The following is a 16,794-nucleotide window of genomic DNA, read 5'->3' as shown; positions in this document are numbered from 1 at the left end:
CCCTGTGTTAGCTGCCCTGACTGCTGCCCACACACACCTGGAGCTCGTGGATACTAGTTCTCCGGGGTGTCCCCATGGGCTCCTGCTCCTGCCGGGAGAGCTGTGTCTGCTGCCAGACCTGTGTCTGCCAGCTGCGCTTGAGGTGACAGGATTCAAAACCATATGACGCAAACTGATGAAATATGAGTGAGGAAAGCCAGAGAGTTGTTTCTACACAACTGCATCAAATGCTTTGGTAAGACTTCAGAAAGAAGTGGTCTAAAGCTATTACAAAGGGTTGAGGAGAATCTTAAGAATCAAGAAATAGCCCTGTGATTGTTTCACAAGTTATCTTCAACTTCCTGCTTCACCTCAAGAAACATTAACTAGAAATTGCAAGTAAGGGATTATTGGTAACTCATGTAAGGAAGAGTCACTACGGGGTGCTTGGGTAGCTCGGTCGGTTAAGTGTCTGGCTCTTGATTTTGGCTCTGATCATGATCGCAGGGTTAGGAGATGGAGCTCCACATGGGGCTCGGTGCTGACAGCATGGAGCCTGCTTGGGATTCTCTCTTTCTCTGCCCCTCCTCTGCTTGTGTTCTCTCTCTCTCAAAATAAATAAATACACTTAAAAAAGTCAATAAACTCCAATTCATGGAACTTTTATTCAAAGAAAAAAACTGAGCCTGTATCAAAAGGCTGAAAAACGAATAGATGTTCATGTTCCAAGTTAAAATATGATATTTATAGTATATATTTATATATGACTTTTATGATTCTCTGCTTTATCTGAATTTCTACTATAATCTAAGAAGTCTTCCCCTTTCCCCCTCACTTCTACCTTCTCTATGTCATGCTTTCAGAGTGCCCTGTATATACTTTTATTAAAAATATCCACTACTCTTTCATTCACTTCATAAATATTTACGGAGTGCCTACTATGTGCCAGGCACCTTTGTAAGTGCTGGGGATGGAGCAGTGAACACAGTACCCTTGTCCCTGGAGTTTACATTACATTGTATGATAATGTAATTAGGTCCTTGTTTCCACAGCTAGTCTGTGAGTTTGTTAACATCAGAAGCTCTTTCACTGTTCTTTGGATCTTTAATCTTTGGAATAAGATTTGGGTTAATCTTTTTTTCAAGGACTAGAACATAGTGAGTGCTTAATTAAATGTCTGCTGAAGGTCTAATGACCTGCCTCTGGGACTTGCTGTGGAAATAAACATGTAGGTAGACCAGTTGCACTGGGAAAGCCCCCAGACTCTTGCTTTGCTGCATACCTTGTTTTAAAGACTTGCTTTAAAGGCAACATACTGGCTGCTGCTTTGTTTTTTATGGACTAGCTTCATGACTTATGCTGTGGGATTCAAGACCACGGCATTGTAGGTAATAAGCAATTTGGGGAGCTTGGGGCTGAGGCAAGAATAATGAAAATAATATAGCTAATACGTATTGATGACATTTGGGTCTATCAATAAACTTCATATATATTATTTAATTTAATGCTCATAACCATATACAGAGTAGATACAATTATCATCCCTACTTGCAGATAAGAAAGACTGAGGCTTAAAGCTTATAGAAGTTACTCGAAGTAACTTTGAACAAAGTCACACATTTAGATGTGACAGAACTGGGGTTTGAACTTGGGCTTTCTGATTTCAAAGCGTGTGTACTTACCTACTTCACTATACTACTGTCTTCAATACGTTCTGGTTGAATTAGAGTTCTGGTAGCCAAACCATTGTGTATAGGTGCCTAGTGGAAAAATGGAGCTCACTATGGTAGCTTCTTAGTATAAGAGTTCATTTGAAATAGCTACAGCAAAAACCCTGTGCAAAGTAATTCCGTATTGTGTCTCTTCTTGTAAGATTATTCCTTTGTCACAAAACAGAAGAGTTTATCTACAACGGAACAAAGAATCTGATGAATTTTGCATCATACAAGAAGGGTTGGTCAAAGGCTAAGACAGGACAGAGGAGAATTATGTAGTCCTATTTACACCTCCACAGGGCCTTTGCAAATTGTTCTGCCTCCTAAGAATCTCCGCCAATTTAGATGAAAGCTTTCAAATTAGTGACAGAGATAAGGTTTAGTCTTTTATTTCTGGGACTTCCTGTATTTAGAACAGCTATTCACGTAGTCTCTGTATACTGAGTTTTTTTTCCTTCCTCATTTATCATGCAGTAATTTGCTATTTTATATAGCATGGGACTTTGAAATACATTTATAAATTTAATCTCACTTCTGACCTGCCAAATAAGTGACTTTCAACTGTAATATTGTCAAAAAGTAGGTTTAGTCCTCCTTACTGTCCCTATAGTAAAACCATGGAGAACTGAAACGGTAAGTTCACTATGTCATTCAAGGCTCTCTGTACATAATTTTTAACCTGATCAGTTTTCCCATCTTATCTTCTGTCAATTTCTGTCACTTCCCTAACACCTACTGTGCTAATCCCAGCAAATCCAACCAAGTCCCTCTAGCTTTTGACATGCCAAACAGTACACTGAGAAAGACCTTTCCTGTCTTTTCCACAAACTGTACCTACCATCAGATTCCAGTTTGAACCTTCTTTCCTAATATTCTCTCTTATCAGCCCTCCTGGACATAAATTTATCTCTTCTGACCTCTTGCACTGTGTATACCATTCACTTGGATCTTGGTACTTATTACCCTGCATTGCTTATTAACTTTCCATGCCTGTGACTTTGAAAATTTTAACTGGGAGTGTCAATTCTTGAGGTTTAAGACAGTTTTAAAATGTGGTGCCCTCTGCAATGCTTAGCACAGTACTTTGCACATAAAGAAAAGGTCACTGAAATTCCATGGTAGTTATAGTAATATTATATTAATATTGTTTATTTAATTAAAAAATTTTTAATGTTTATTTATTATTTTTGAGAGACAGAGAGACAGAGCATGAACAGGGGAGGGGCAGAGAGAGAGAGAGAGAGGGAGAAACAGAATCCGAAGCAGGCTTCAGGCTCTGAGCTGTCAGCACAGAGCCTGACGCAGGGCTCGAACCGTGAGATTATGACCTGAGCTGAGGTCAGATGTTTAACTGACTGAGCCACTCAGGTGCCCCAAAATTTATTTCTTAAAAAACAAGCTTGGCAGTAATTACTTACTGAATTCCTGAATTCTTTCACTTGACCTTAGCCAAAAGACTGAGAAATGATACCTGAATTCTTTTAAACATTTTTTTAAAAATACCTTTCGTTTCTTTGCCAGTGGGTCAAAAGGGTGAGGGGAGGCAAAAACTACTACAGATTGCTGAAAAAATGAAAATTTGCAAAAATAATTAGGATTCTCATTTTATTTAGTAAGGGTCTTTTGGTTACCCCAAGTGAAAGAATGCTTGACACAAGGTAAGAAATTTTGTTTTGTTTTGTTTTGTTTTGGGGGGAGGGAGTTAGAAATTTTGTTTTGTTCTTAATCCTAATTTATACACTCTGAAAAAGGCCAGAGAATGTGAGGTTTTACCTGAAAATTGCTAGGTTTTACCTCAAATGCTAGGTTTTACCTGAAAATGGTAATACTATTGAAAATTGAAGCTTCAAAGTTAATAGGTAATAGTAATCACAGAATTGATAAATATCAGAAACATGAGCATTTAAAATATTAAATATATAAGGAATACATTGAACCTCTATATCACTATAAATATATTACTTAATAAAATATATTTAATGTATAGCTTAATTCATTTTACATTAATCTCAAATATTAAAAAGGACCTCATACTTAATTGAGTCTTTATGTCTTCTAAATCACTGTTAGAGATAATGTCTCATTTGATCCTTATAACAATTCCACTAGGCAGTCATGGCAGATTTATTAAATGAGGAAAATGGTTCTGAATAGGCCATGTTTTCTCGATCTAGGCACTGTTAACATTTTAAGATGGATAATTATTTACTGTGGGGGGATCTCCTGTGGATGGTAGGATGCTTAACAGCATCTTTGGATTTTATGCACTAGATGCCAACAACAACCCTCAATCCCACCAGTTGTGACAAACAAAATGTCTCCAGACATTGACAAATGTTCTTTGAAGAGCAAAATTTCTCCCTGTTGAGAATCACTGGTACAGCCCAATGGTCACCCAACCCAGAACCTCTAACTGCTCAGTACAGAAGCTTAGGCCTTTCAATCATACTGCCCATGACATTTATCCCATGTGACCACACAGGATCTCCCAGGTGACAACAGAAAACTCCCAGCCCCAGTTACCTTTTCTTTCAGTACAGCATCTTTTGCAAAAACAAAATGCCTCCCTCCTAGAACACCTAAGTCATTCTCTTCCCTATTTTGCTTCCTATAATTCTTCTGATGAATTTCTCTATAAACTGTACATGGAAACTTGAAAAGAAGTCCACATACCGCTTTATAAAGTTAGCAAAAAGTATCCGATGTGAGTACCCCAGCCTTCGAATTCTTGCTGTTTCCAGAATTCCTGTGTAGCGAAGCTGTAGGAGAACTTTCTCTCTGTCGTATTTTCTTGCCTGACGGTCATTATTTGGTTTGATGCACCGGACAAAATGAGGTTGGCCCACCATCATTTTAGATAACAAATCCATCAGAGAATACTATAATATGGAACAAAAATAAATTTCCCAGTGTAGCATATAAAAATTTAGAAGGTTGCAGGTATTCCTTTTTACTATAAGAAAAAACGCTGAAACCTGGATGTTATACATGTTCACATGAATTCACAGTCAATGGAGGAATATGCATATTAATGAAAATTTTATTTATAGCATATTTTTAAAAATCTGTATTTACTCAAAAATGTAGAGGCAATAACTTGGAACTTAGCCATTAAAAGGTTTCATGTACATTCTTAAAGCAACTTTGATGAATAGATAAAATTCCTTTTGGTATAGTTTGTTTGTTAGTAATTATATCCTCTTAGGGAAGCTTGCTGACATACAGTATTTAGGCATACAACTTAATTACCTCCTTTTACCATTAATTTCCTTATTCAACTCTTTCTTTATAGAAAGTATGAAAGTAAACCCATCAATGCCTATCCCAATCATCTCCTAGTTTAAAATAAAGAATGAGAGGGGTGCCTGGGTGGCTGAGTCGGTTGAGCGTCCAACTTTGGTTTGGGTTGTAATCTCACGGTTTGTGGGTTTGAGCCCCACACTGGGCTCTGTGCTGACAGCTCGGAGCCTGGAGCCTGCTTCGGATTCTATGTCTCCCTCTCTCTCTGCCCCTCCCCTGTTCACACTCTGTCTCTCTCTCTCAAAAACAAATAAACATTAAAAACATTTTTAAATAAGGAATGAGAAGTTAAAGCAGTTTAATATATAGGACATAGGAGTTACAAAAATAAGCAAATTCATTTAAGTACTCTAATCTGCTCAAGTTTGATAATTTTCTTATTTATTTTAGAATTTTCAAAGTCACATAGATATGAAAATTGTGTTTTCAGCAATACCTTGTTACAATGGTAGCCAATTACTGGACAACTAAGCATAACATATTAGGATAATCATAGTTCAATTAAAAGTGGAATCTCAGACAGTGAGTATGTTAAAGCCAGCATTGCAATTTATTGGCAAGGTAATGAATGTATGAACACAGGCAGCTGTTGTCAGTTGGATTTCTTTTAGTGTTGGAAGCCTATACAAGCCTAGGGTTATAAAATACCCTGGTGCAAACCAAATACCGGAATTGCACAACTGACAAAGCCTTGGCTTGGCATGGCTTCTTCTTGGGCACTGAAACTCCTATGTGATCCTCAAACAGCTGAGGTTACTACTTTGGAGCCCTTTTCCATTACATTTATATGTGAGCCATCATGCAAACATCTGCCAGGAACTGGGGATACAAAGGTGATATATCTGTCACTGGCATTCTGAGCAAGAGCTTGCTACAATTTAAATATTGGATTTTCTTAGGGACCAAGGCATGGTATTACAATATATTCCTTCTCCACAGAATGAAAAATTACTTTAAAAATATGTTATATACTATACGGAATTATCTTCTATCACTTTTCACTTCAGCCTGAGGAGTAAAACGATTTTATGAACGAATGGCTTAAGCAGACACACAGTGTTTGATGTCAACAACAGTGGAATGAGAATGGTCTTGGATAACTCACTTAAAAAAAGAAAATAATCTGTCTGTACATATGCTTGGTAATTCAGCTGTGCTGTAGTTCTCATGTAAGGTGAATGGACCAGCTGCAAATGTGAGATATTGAGCATATATGTACATATAAATGTGTGTGTGTGAGCAGATGCTACTCAAAGATGATTAAGCACACACTGTCTGTGAGGAGTTTAGGACTTGAAAATATCTAATAAAACTACCCAGTTATTTTAAAAAATACTTCATGATTCTGTTAGAAAACTGGATTTATTCACCAAACACTTACAGTAAATTTAACCCAATTTCCTCCCCTTCCCCTCCTGTCTTAAATTATACTATTAATAATTTCCAATTTTCAGTTGGCATTTTCTTCCTTTTCTTTGGCTGATTCATATGATTTTATCAAAAGAGATAAATAAGAACTGAAACCAATAATGAGGGCAGAATTATCTAGAATTGTTCAGAACACAGAGGAAGAAAAGGACTCCCTGTCCTTCTCTTCTCCCATATTGTCTAAGGAAGAAAGGCCACCTTGATCCAATGCTAAGGACACAGTGAATGACTTTCTTGGCATGTTACTGTGTTTCCCTGGTGTCCCTACTCCTTGCCCCATGATTATACCAGTTCTATTTTTCTTTTGAGGTTTTCATCTCGTCTCTGTGCAGGGAGACATGGAATGGACCTGGATGCTCAGGCTTGCCCCATCTGTCCACCCTAAGATCATCTAGGAGTGGGAAGGAGAACTGGTAGCTATCATAGCATTGAATTTAAAATGCTGTCAGGGGGGCGCCTGGGTGGCGCAGTCGGTTAAGCGTCCGACTTCAGCCAGGTCACGATCTCGCTGTCCGTGAGTTCGAGCCCCGCGTCAGGCTCTGGGCTGATGGCTCAGAGCCTGGAGCCTGTTTCCGATTCTGTGTTTCCCTCTCTCTCTGCCCCTCCCTCGTTCATGCTCTGTCTCTCTCTGTCCCGAAAATAAATAAATGTTGAAAAAAAACCAAAATAAATAAATTTAAAAAAAAAATAAAAAAAAAATAAAATAAAATGCTGTCAGGTTTTATTCTAGTAGAGATGCATTTGGTTCTTTGGACAAATTTTAACCAAGGTATACAAACCTCCATTACGGTGGACTTAGTATGCAATCATTTTATAGGTAAAATATCAAAGCAAACCAATCCATAGGTTTTTGACAGTATTCTCTACTATATTCTGTATCTAACAAATAGTAAATGGAATGTAATGAGAATTTTATTTTGTGAATAGCACTCTGATATTTGTTACTAGTTTTTGATCTGTAAGTCTCATTTAAAACAAATAACATTCTTAAGCACAACACAGCATAATTTAATATCTTACTCTAAAATATGATGCAACTGTTTGTGTTTTCAGGTTGGTTGTCTCTATGGCGTGACGTGTGGCTTCTCCAGTTTCACCCTACAGAGACCAAGAAAGACAGTGACGCTTCGTTATCTATTGTACTTTATGATCCACAGGGAGCACGTGGAATTTCCTTTGGGTTATCACAGGCTATGCATTCAAATACATAAAATAACAAAATGTTAATATTTTTACTGTAGGGTTATTGTTTCATCAGCTGCATTGAAATTTTAATTGGTCTTGTATAGAATGTGACTATCTCGGACCTTCACTAATATACTTTGAGTTGCTCCTAGCGTAGTATTAAAATGAGCTATAAAAGAAGAGTTAGGAATATATCATAAATGCATGATTATTTTAGCGGCTAGCAGTAATATGAACGTAACATAACTGCTTAAGCAGAAAAGAAAGATCAAAAAGGAAAAACTAAGGAAAATGATGCTTACTTTTAGGAACACACAAACATTGCCATTGTAAAGGTTATATTCTTAGACTCACTGTCCTGCAAAATGCATTTTCTTACCTTTGTCAAGTTGATCGTTTTTTCTGAGGTCCTCATTTGATAGTTTATTATATTTTTAGTTTTAGAATGTGGCAGATTACCTATGGGAATATGGATAAAATTAATACACTTAATGGCTAGAAGAATTCCCCCATTTACTTAAGTATTAAAATAAACATTGTTGATCCCACAATATTCATCCTTGGTAAAGTATTTACGAGAAATAAGGGATAAAGTAATATTGCATAAACATTTGTAACAAATTTTAAATTCAGAAAAAAACCCTCCAGCTTGGAGATTAGAAAAAGTACAGGTGAGTGTTGGATTTCTTTTAATTGCTACAGGATATGGTGTGATTCTGACAGAAGGGACAATTTAATTTGTGTGTGTGTGTGTGTGGGTGTGTGCCTATGTGTGTGTTAAATGGCATCTGAGATTTTCTTGAACACAAAGGTAAACTTTACAAGGGGCCTTAACAATCATATAGATTATTAAGTCATGAAGTTGTTATAAGAAAATCACGAATGGTTGAGAGCAATGGATATGTTCAGTCTGACATTCAGAAATCAGTGCACGGCACAGGTGCTACTTAAGCATGCACAATCCAAGGCCGTGAGAATACTCTGGAGTAGTGAAAAATTATGGCCATGGGAGCCAGGAAGACCTGGATTTGAATACCAGCTGTGGTACTTAAATTGTGTTTCTCATGAATCACTTACTTTGTCTCTGAGTTGCATCTTGAAACTACATAATGGGGATAACGCTGTCTTGGCTGCCTCACAGAATGTTGATGACACGTGGAAGTATGCCTGGCACACGGTGGGTGGCTGGAAATGTTAGTTCATCTTCTCTCCCCGTACCACCCCCCACCAAGCACAATACACCAACCCACAGTCCAAGAGTTCATCATCCCAATAGCAATGTTCAAATCTGTCTCCAGAATTCAGTATCACTTCAGAAAGATTATTTCTTTTCACTCTCATTCTTTTAAGTGAGAAACAGAGGCTACACACTTTTGACAAATCTTTCACTTTCTTTGTGGTGGCAAAAGGCTGGCTCTGAGGTGATGATGTGGGATGGGACCCTGCCTGGGATGCGGCTGGCAGTGCCTCTGCTGTGCTGTCTTCCCCCCTCCCTCGTCATCAGGAGAAGTGCTACAATGGGTGTGTGTGCCCGCCTTCATGATGGGCTGCACACCCTTCAGATGTGAAACTTCTGCAGACAGCAGAATGGATAGAGACAGTAACACATGATCTTCGGAGGGGCAGCTGTGGAATTTCATTTGTTCTTTTTTTTTTTAAGGGAAAGTTTGAGGAAAAAAATTACCAAAATTACTACCGGCTTGAAGACTGCTTGGGAGCATAGTAAGTATACAAAGGACTAGTAGCACATTAATTAGAATAGATCCATTTATGGGGTGCCTGGGTGGCTCAGTGGGTTAAGCATCCAACTTCAGTTGGGGTCATAGTCTCATGGTTTGTGGGGTTGGGCCTTGCATCGGGCACTGTGCTGATGGCTCAGAGCCTGGAGCCTGCTTCAGATTCTGTGTCTCCCTCTCTCTCTGCCCTTCCCCTGATCTCGCTCTGTCTCTCTCTCTCTCAAAAATAAATAAACGTTAAAAAACAATTAAAAAAAGAATAGACCCATTACTTAATAGACACCATTACTTAATATTAGCCAAATAAGAACTAAAACTTTAAATTTCTCTGAAAACTAAAAAACAAGAGGAAATTTACTAAGGGATTAATAATTTCAATGTAAAAAATTATACACTAGTCATCAAATTCTTTAACAAAAAAATAAATGAAAGCCTTTTAAAAATTCATCAGTGCATATCAACAGAACTAAAATTAGCATAGATCTTAATTTCAGAAAATATATCCATTTTGCCTTTATAGTTGACCTGATAAACCTGATAAAATAAATCAAGCTAGAGATGTGAGCTGCAAGGAATTGTGGTACATTTCCCCCCAATAATGGCTGAGCTGTATTTCATAGTTAAAGTCATACATGTAAAGGGCCATAGTTATTTTAGAATCTTGGAGACAGCATAACATAGGATTGAAATACCCAGACTTTTAAGCCCACTTCTAAGACTTCCCAGAGGAGTTACACTGGGAAAGCTGCTCAACATTTCTAAGACTCAGTGTCTCATCTATAAAAGTAGTTCATCCTGAAGTGTTGCTATTAGGAGTTAATGAAAGTACTCAGTACAATATCTAGCACACTGCAATTTCTAAATAAATTTTATGTATTATTATTGTTATCATCATTATTATTATGTTTGCATATCTAGGTGAATATGAAACCCAAATGCCTCTGATAGCTTTGAGATTCTGAGTCAATGAAACATCTTTGATTTTGAAGTTCTCATCTCCCTAGCCAACGAGACATGGTTCTGATGATATTCAGAAGACAAAACATAGTATTGAAAACCTGGTTGCATATTTTATAAGGATGAAAAAAATGAGATTAGATGCACAGATGCAGTTGGTGGATACAGAAAGAGATGACTGACTGAAGGGGTGCCTGGGTGGCTCAGTTGACTGAGCATCCAACTTCAGCTCAGATCTCATGGCTCATGAGTTTGAGCCCTGCATTGGGCTCTGTGCTTACAGCTCAGAGCCTGGAGCCTGCTTTGGATTCTTGTCTCTGTCTCTCTCTGCCCTTCCTCTGCTCATTCTCTGTCTCTATCTCTGTCTCTCTATCAAAAATAAATAAACGTTAAAAAAACCCCTGAAGATGTTTTGCTTCTGGGCATGATAAAATAACACAGCCTGCATTAACTTAAATAACTAAAAAAAACCAAACAAAATATATCAGCAATAGTTTTTCTTCCTTTTCATTTTTATTGTAAAATTTACGTAACATAAAATTTAGCATCTTAATCATTTTTAATTGTACAGTTCAGTAGCATACCTTCATAATATTATGCAACAATCACCACCATCCATCTCCATAACTTTTTTTATCTTGTAAAACTGAAATTTTATACCCATTAAATACCAACTCTCCATTCCCTCCACCTCCAACCCCTGGCAACCACCATTCTGCTGTCTCTATGATTTTGACTGCTCTAAGTAGCTTATATAAAAAGACTCATACCATGTTTGTCAATGTGTAACAGTTTTTAAATACTGTGCATGAAGCAGTCCAGGACATTGATCCCTCAGCAAGGGGAAACAAATGAGGTGAGCCCTATGATTACTCCAGCTTTCTGTCTGAGGTTTTATGCTGTAATGCAAGGGGGGAATCCAGGTGAAGAGTATGGAAAATAACAGATGTAACAATAGAAAACAAACAGCAAATGGTGGAGTCAAACCCAACCATATCAATAATCACACTAAATATAAATGGTATGATCACCTCAATTAAAAGGCAGAGATTGTAGGCATTTAAAAAAGGAAGGTCCAACTACATGCTGTCTAAAAAAAAAAAGTTTATATAAACACAAAACTAAGTTGAGGTTGAAAGTATAAAAAAAGATATACCATTCAACCACTAGTCATAAGAAAGCTGGAGTCTCCATATTAATATCAGGCAAAGTAGATTTCAGAGCAAAGAATATTACCAAGGATAAAAAGGAACATTTAATAATAAATAAAGGGGTCCACTGATCAAGAAGATATAATAATTCTAAATGTTTATATGTCCAATAAAAGATCTGAAAAATACATGAAACAAAACCTGATAGGAATGAAAGAAAAAATAGATAAATTGACAATTACAATCAGATATTTCAAAACTCCTCTTTCAAGAACTGGTAGAACCAGAAGAGAGACAACCAGTAGGGATACAGAAGATTTGAGCATTGATCAATACTATCAACCAAGCTGACCTGACATTTATATAACTCTCCATCCAACACAGTGGACTACACATTATTTTCAAGTATAAATGAAATGTAAAACAAGGTATACCATCTTCTGGGCCATAAAACATATCTCATTAAATTTAAATGGATTAAATCATACAAATAATGCGTTCTGAGCACTATGGAATTAAATTAAAAGGCTACAACACAAAGATATGGAAAATACCAATATTTTTAGAATTTAAATATAATACTTACAAATAATCAATGTAAGTACTTATATTAGAAAAGAAGAAATGTTTTCTTAAATCAATTACCTAAGTTCTCACCTTAGAAATATGAAAAAGAAGACAAAATAAAACTCAAAATAGAGGAAAGGAAACAAAAATGACAAAAGCCAGAAAGAAAAAAAGCAAGAAAGCAAGCAAGCAAGAAAGAAAGAAAGAAAGAAAGAAAGAAAAAGAAAGAGACATCAACAAAATAGAAAGCAAAGCCAAGGGAGAAAATCAATGACACTATATACTATTTGCTAGTTCTTTGAGAAGATCAATAAAATTGATAAATATCTAGAAAATCTATCAAGAATAAAGTGAAAGACAACACAAAAGATCCATATCGGGAATGAGAGTGCTGATAAAACTTCAACATCTATAGATATTAAAGAATAATAAGGGAACATTATAATCAACTTTATGTCAATAAATATGACTACCTAGATGAAATAAATTTCTTAAAAGACACAACCTACTATAAAGCTCATTTAAAAAATTAGATAACTTAAATATCCTTATATCTGTTAACAAATTGATTGAATTTGTAGTTAAAAACCTTCTCACAGAAACTCTTCAGGCCCAGATGGCTTCACTGATGAGTTCCACAAAGGAATTTAGAAATAAATAATACTCTTCCTGAAAACTGAAGAGGAAGCAATACTTCTAACCCATTCTATGAGGCCAGTATTACTCTGATCCCCAAATTAGAAAAAAATTACAAGAAAACAATAGCCCAATATCCCTCATGGACATAGATGCAAAAATTCTTAACAAAATGTTAGCAAATTGAATCTAGCCATACATAAACGTCCAATGTATCAGGACCATGTCAGGTTTTCCCAGGAATAAAAAGTTGGCATAACATTCAAAAATCAATCAATGTAACTCACCATATTTATAAATTAAAAAATAAACGAATGATCATCTCAATAGATACAGAAAAAGCATCTGACAAAATTCAAAGATGCATACTTGATAAATATTCAGAAAACTAGGAATGGAAAGAACTTCCTCCTACTGATAAAGGACATCTATGAAAGACCTACAGCTAACATCATAGTTACTGGGGAAAAACTGAGATCTCCCTCTGAGATCAGGAATAAGGCTGGAATGTTTACTCTTACCACTTATATTCAATATTGCATTGGTGAATCTACCCAGGGCAGCCAGGCAAGATGAAGACATGCAGAAGAAAGGGCAAACTTTTTTCACAGATGACATGATCATCTACATAGATGATCTATATAGATCATTCTATACAAAATTTACCAAAAAAAGCTACTCTAATAAATGAATCTAGCAACATTGTAGGGCAAAAGATCAATGCAGAAAAATCAACTGGATTTCTCTATACTAGCAACAAACAGAATTTGAAATAAGTTACCGTTTATAATAGCATGAAATCTGATATACTAGCAGATAATCTGACAAAAGATATGCAAGACTCACACACACTGAAATCTACAAAGTATTACAGAGAGAAATTAAAGAAGACTTAAATAAATGGAGAGCTATATTGTGCTCCCTGATTGGAAGACTTTCTAAAGATCACTGTAACCCAAAGATTTCTGTAGGATGATCCAGTATGGCTGTTGTTATGGGCTGAATTGTGTCCCTCCAAAATTAATATGTTGTATTCCTAACCCCAATCCTCAATATTGTGAAGATACGAATTAGACTAAAATTAATTTATAGCTCCAGGTACTTCTCACCAGGATTTTGGGTAGAAATTGACAAGCTTATTCTAAAATTTATATGGAATAGCAAAGGAATTATAATTGCCTCGACAACTGTGAAAAAGAACAAAGTTGGGTAGCTTATACCACCTGATTTCAATTATTTTTTATAAAGCTACAGTAATCAAGAAGTGTAGTATCAGTGCGACATAATAGAAAGTCCAGAAATAGATCTATACATATATAGTCAATTGATTTTCAACAGGCTGTCCAAGCAATTTAATGGGGGGAAGAAGAATCCTTTTAACAAATGGTGCTAGAACAACTGGACAGGGGTCAGGAGGAGTGGTAGGAAGGATTACAGAGTCACAAGGAAAAATGATCGGGGATGATGAATATGCTTTTGGTTTTACAGGTGTTTATATATGTCAAAACCTCATCTTGTTTTACTGTCTAAACATATGCTATTTATTGCATGTCAGTTATGCCTCAATAAAGCCATAAAAAGAAATGCAAAATAATAAAACAAAATCTGATAAATAAAAACCAACCCAAACCACATTTTTACCTACTTAAAAGCAAATGCAAGCATGTCTATGGATGTAAGTTTTTAATCAATAAAGCAAATCTCACTAAACCTGTAGAGTCTTTTTTTTTTTTTTTTTTTTTTTTTTTTTTTTTTTAAATTTTTTTTTTTCAATGTTTATTTATTTTTGGGACAGAGAGAGACAGAGCATGAACGGGGTAGGGGCAGAGAGAGAGGGAGACACAGAATCGGAAACAGGCTCCAGGCTCTGAGCCATCAGCCCAGAGCCTGACGCGGGGCTCGAACTCCCGGACCGCGAGATCGTGACCTGGCTGAAGTCGGACGCTTAACCGACTGCGCCACCCAGGCGCCCCTAAACCTGTAGAGTCTTAAAGTACCACCCAAAAGCCACCCAGTCCTGAAACAGAGGTGATTTTGAACTCTTCAGAAATCAGCATATTCTTCCAGTGAGTAGCTAAAATACCATCATATCTTCTGGCTAGTGCTTCAAATACTTTGCTTTAATGCAAACCTAGTTTGTTTACATTCATTTTTACATTTTCTTCAGACAATTTGGACAGGAGATATTAATAAATGTGTATTTAGTGAGCTGAAAACAAACCAACATAAACAATGGAGGATTATACTCATGAAAATCATAGTCAGAAACTACTTGATTGGGCGTGAGGAAGCTTCTCTGTTAAAGGAAACTGCCTTGGGACACCTGGGTGGCTCAGTCGGTTAAGCAGCTGTCTACGGCTCAGGTCATGATCTCGCGGTCTGTGAGTTCGAGCCCCGCATCGGGCTCTGTGCTGACAGCTCAGAGCCTGGAGCCTGCCTCTGATTCTGTGCCTCTCTCTCTCTCTGCCCCTTCCCTGCTTGGTCTCTGTCTCTCTGTCTCTCTCTCAAAAATAATAAACATTAAAAAAAAATTTTTTTTAAGGAAACTGCCTTAGCTTACCTGTTTTTGTCAGAGGGTGACTGACCAGTTGCCGAATTACGCTGTTTTCGGATGATCTCAAAAGCAGCACAATATCTGTTGGAAGAGTGTCTCTATTTTTAGCTAAGAACCCACTTGCATTATAGAGGACCTGTTGATAAAGTATGTTATCATCAGTATCACAACCAACATCATCCTCACTGTCATCATCACTATCATCATCAGCAGCAGTAGCAGCAGAATCATCAATTGGTATTTACTGAGAATTTCCTCCGTGCTGAGCAACAGGTATACAAAGATTTATAATGGTAGTCCGTTACAACTTGGTTGGAAAAGCAACCTTCTCCAGGTTTACACTATATTTTGTCAGAGAAAAATTTGCATCTTGCTGATTTTATTTGGGTTGGAATGATAAAAGAGGTCTGATTCCTCTTGTTTATTATGTTGGAAATTTGGCACTTTCTCCTGTTGGGAGGGAGGAGAGACCAAGGCTGCAGTGGACAGAGACCCACCTCAAGTTTGAAAAAGGCAGTTTATAGAAAAGGCTGTCAGCTATCATTAAAAGAAGGAAAAAGTAGGTTCCCGTTGGCAGCCAATGTCACCCAAAGCCAGATTTTAGGATTAGAAACATGGTGCTTTGAAGCTTGTCTCTTTCTCTTCTTTCTTGTTTTCCCTTAGTTTCTTAATACAAATTCCTCCAGAAAAACTACAACAGTGTGTTTGTCAAACTAGGAGAAGGACTTTTTTTTTAACCTTTGCAGGACATACGCCAGGGGTAGATGCCCTGGAGTGGGAGTAGCTGGCAGTGGATCACACAGATTGTAGGAGGTTGGAGAACAGAGTCAGGGCCAGATTGGGGCAGAAACAAATGGCTATCTTATTATAGCCATCTGTAAATATTTCGGGCCATAATTTTCATGTTCACCACTATTATTTGATGAAAGGCTAAGAGAAACTTGGTCCTAATTCTTCAAAGTTCTTACCTTTCCCGCATAATGGTGAATTCCAAAACTAAGTTCCATTCTTTTGGGCCTCCAGAAGTACTGTGATTTCAGGTTACCTTCAAATTTTTCTGTAAAAAAAAAAAGTTGAGCCCCAATATCAAGCCATGTAGGAGATCCTCAAAAATACTTATTGACAGGATCATCTCTTTCACCATAAAATGGACAGTGTGCAGTGGAAAAAACAATTTTACATAGTTGATAAACCCAGATTTGGGATATAAATGGTGGAGCAAAACTCAAGGTCATGAATTTAACCATTCCACTAAGATTTAGAGCAGTTCTTAAACCTTAGTAAGCATTGGAATTCCCTGGAGGGCCTATTAAAACACAAAGCTTCTGACTTAGTAGGTCTGAGAGTGGAGGGAATCCAAGAAGTCACATTTATACCAAGTTCCCAGATGATACTGATGTTCTTGGTCTGGGGACCACATTTTGTGAACCATGGGTGGAGAGGAAGGAAACTGCCTGAGATTAACTGATCAAAGAGGTTTGTGAAATCCAGTTTGATGTGAAGTGATGAGCTTAGGAATCTGGCATTCTGGCTCTCCTTTCTATCAGGGGAGCTGTAAGTTATTATTCATTACATAGGAAAAATGT

At 37.0% G+C, this 16,794-nt stretch overlaps 1 protein-coding gene across 5 annotated transcripts in view; it reads right to left on the bottom strand.

The window, feature by feature from the left end:
- MYO3A (myosin IIIA) overlaps positions 1-16,794 on the bottom strand; it is a 246,003-nt gene that overhangs the window by 51,802 nt on the left and 177,407 nt on the right. For 4 of the 5 annotated variants that reach the window (XM_045465684.1, XM_045465681.1, XM_045465682.1 and 1 more), the window contains 5 exons: positions 16,177-16,265; positions 15,215-15,344; positions 7,987-8,066; positions 7,443-7,520; positions 4,368-4,573 (listed from right to left, as the gene is read on the bottom strand). In XM_045465684.1, the coding sequence (XP_045321640.1) occupies positions 4,368-4,573; positions 7,443-7,520; positions 7,987-8,066; positions 15,215-15,344; positions 16,177-16,265 (583 nt within the window). Of the gene's footprint in view, positions 1-4,367; positions 4,574-7,442; positions 7,521-7,986; positions 8,067-15,214; positions 15,345-16,176; positions 16,266-16,794 lie in introns of those variants that run through there. The other variant, XM_045465685.1, reaches the window with a different exon arrangement.

The sequence above is a fragment of the Leopardus geoffroyi genome, chromosome B4 (assembly GCF_018350155.1).
Source record: "Leopardus geoffroyi isolate Oge1 chromosome B4, O.geoffroyi_Oge1_pat1.0, whole genome shotgun sequence".
Lineage (NCBI taxonomy): Eukaryota > Metazoa > Chordata > Mammalia > Carnivora > Felidae > Leopardus > Leopardus geoffroyi.
Note: the sequence above shows the minus strand (reverse complement) of the source record. Positions and strands in the feature narration are given on the sequence as shown.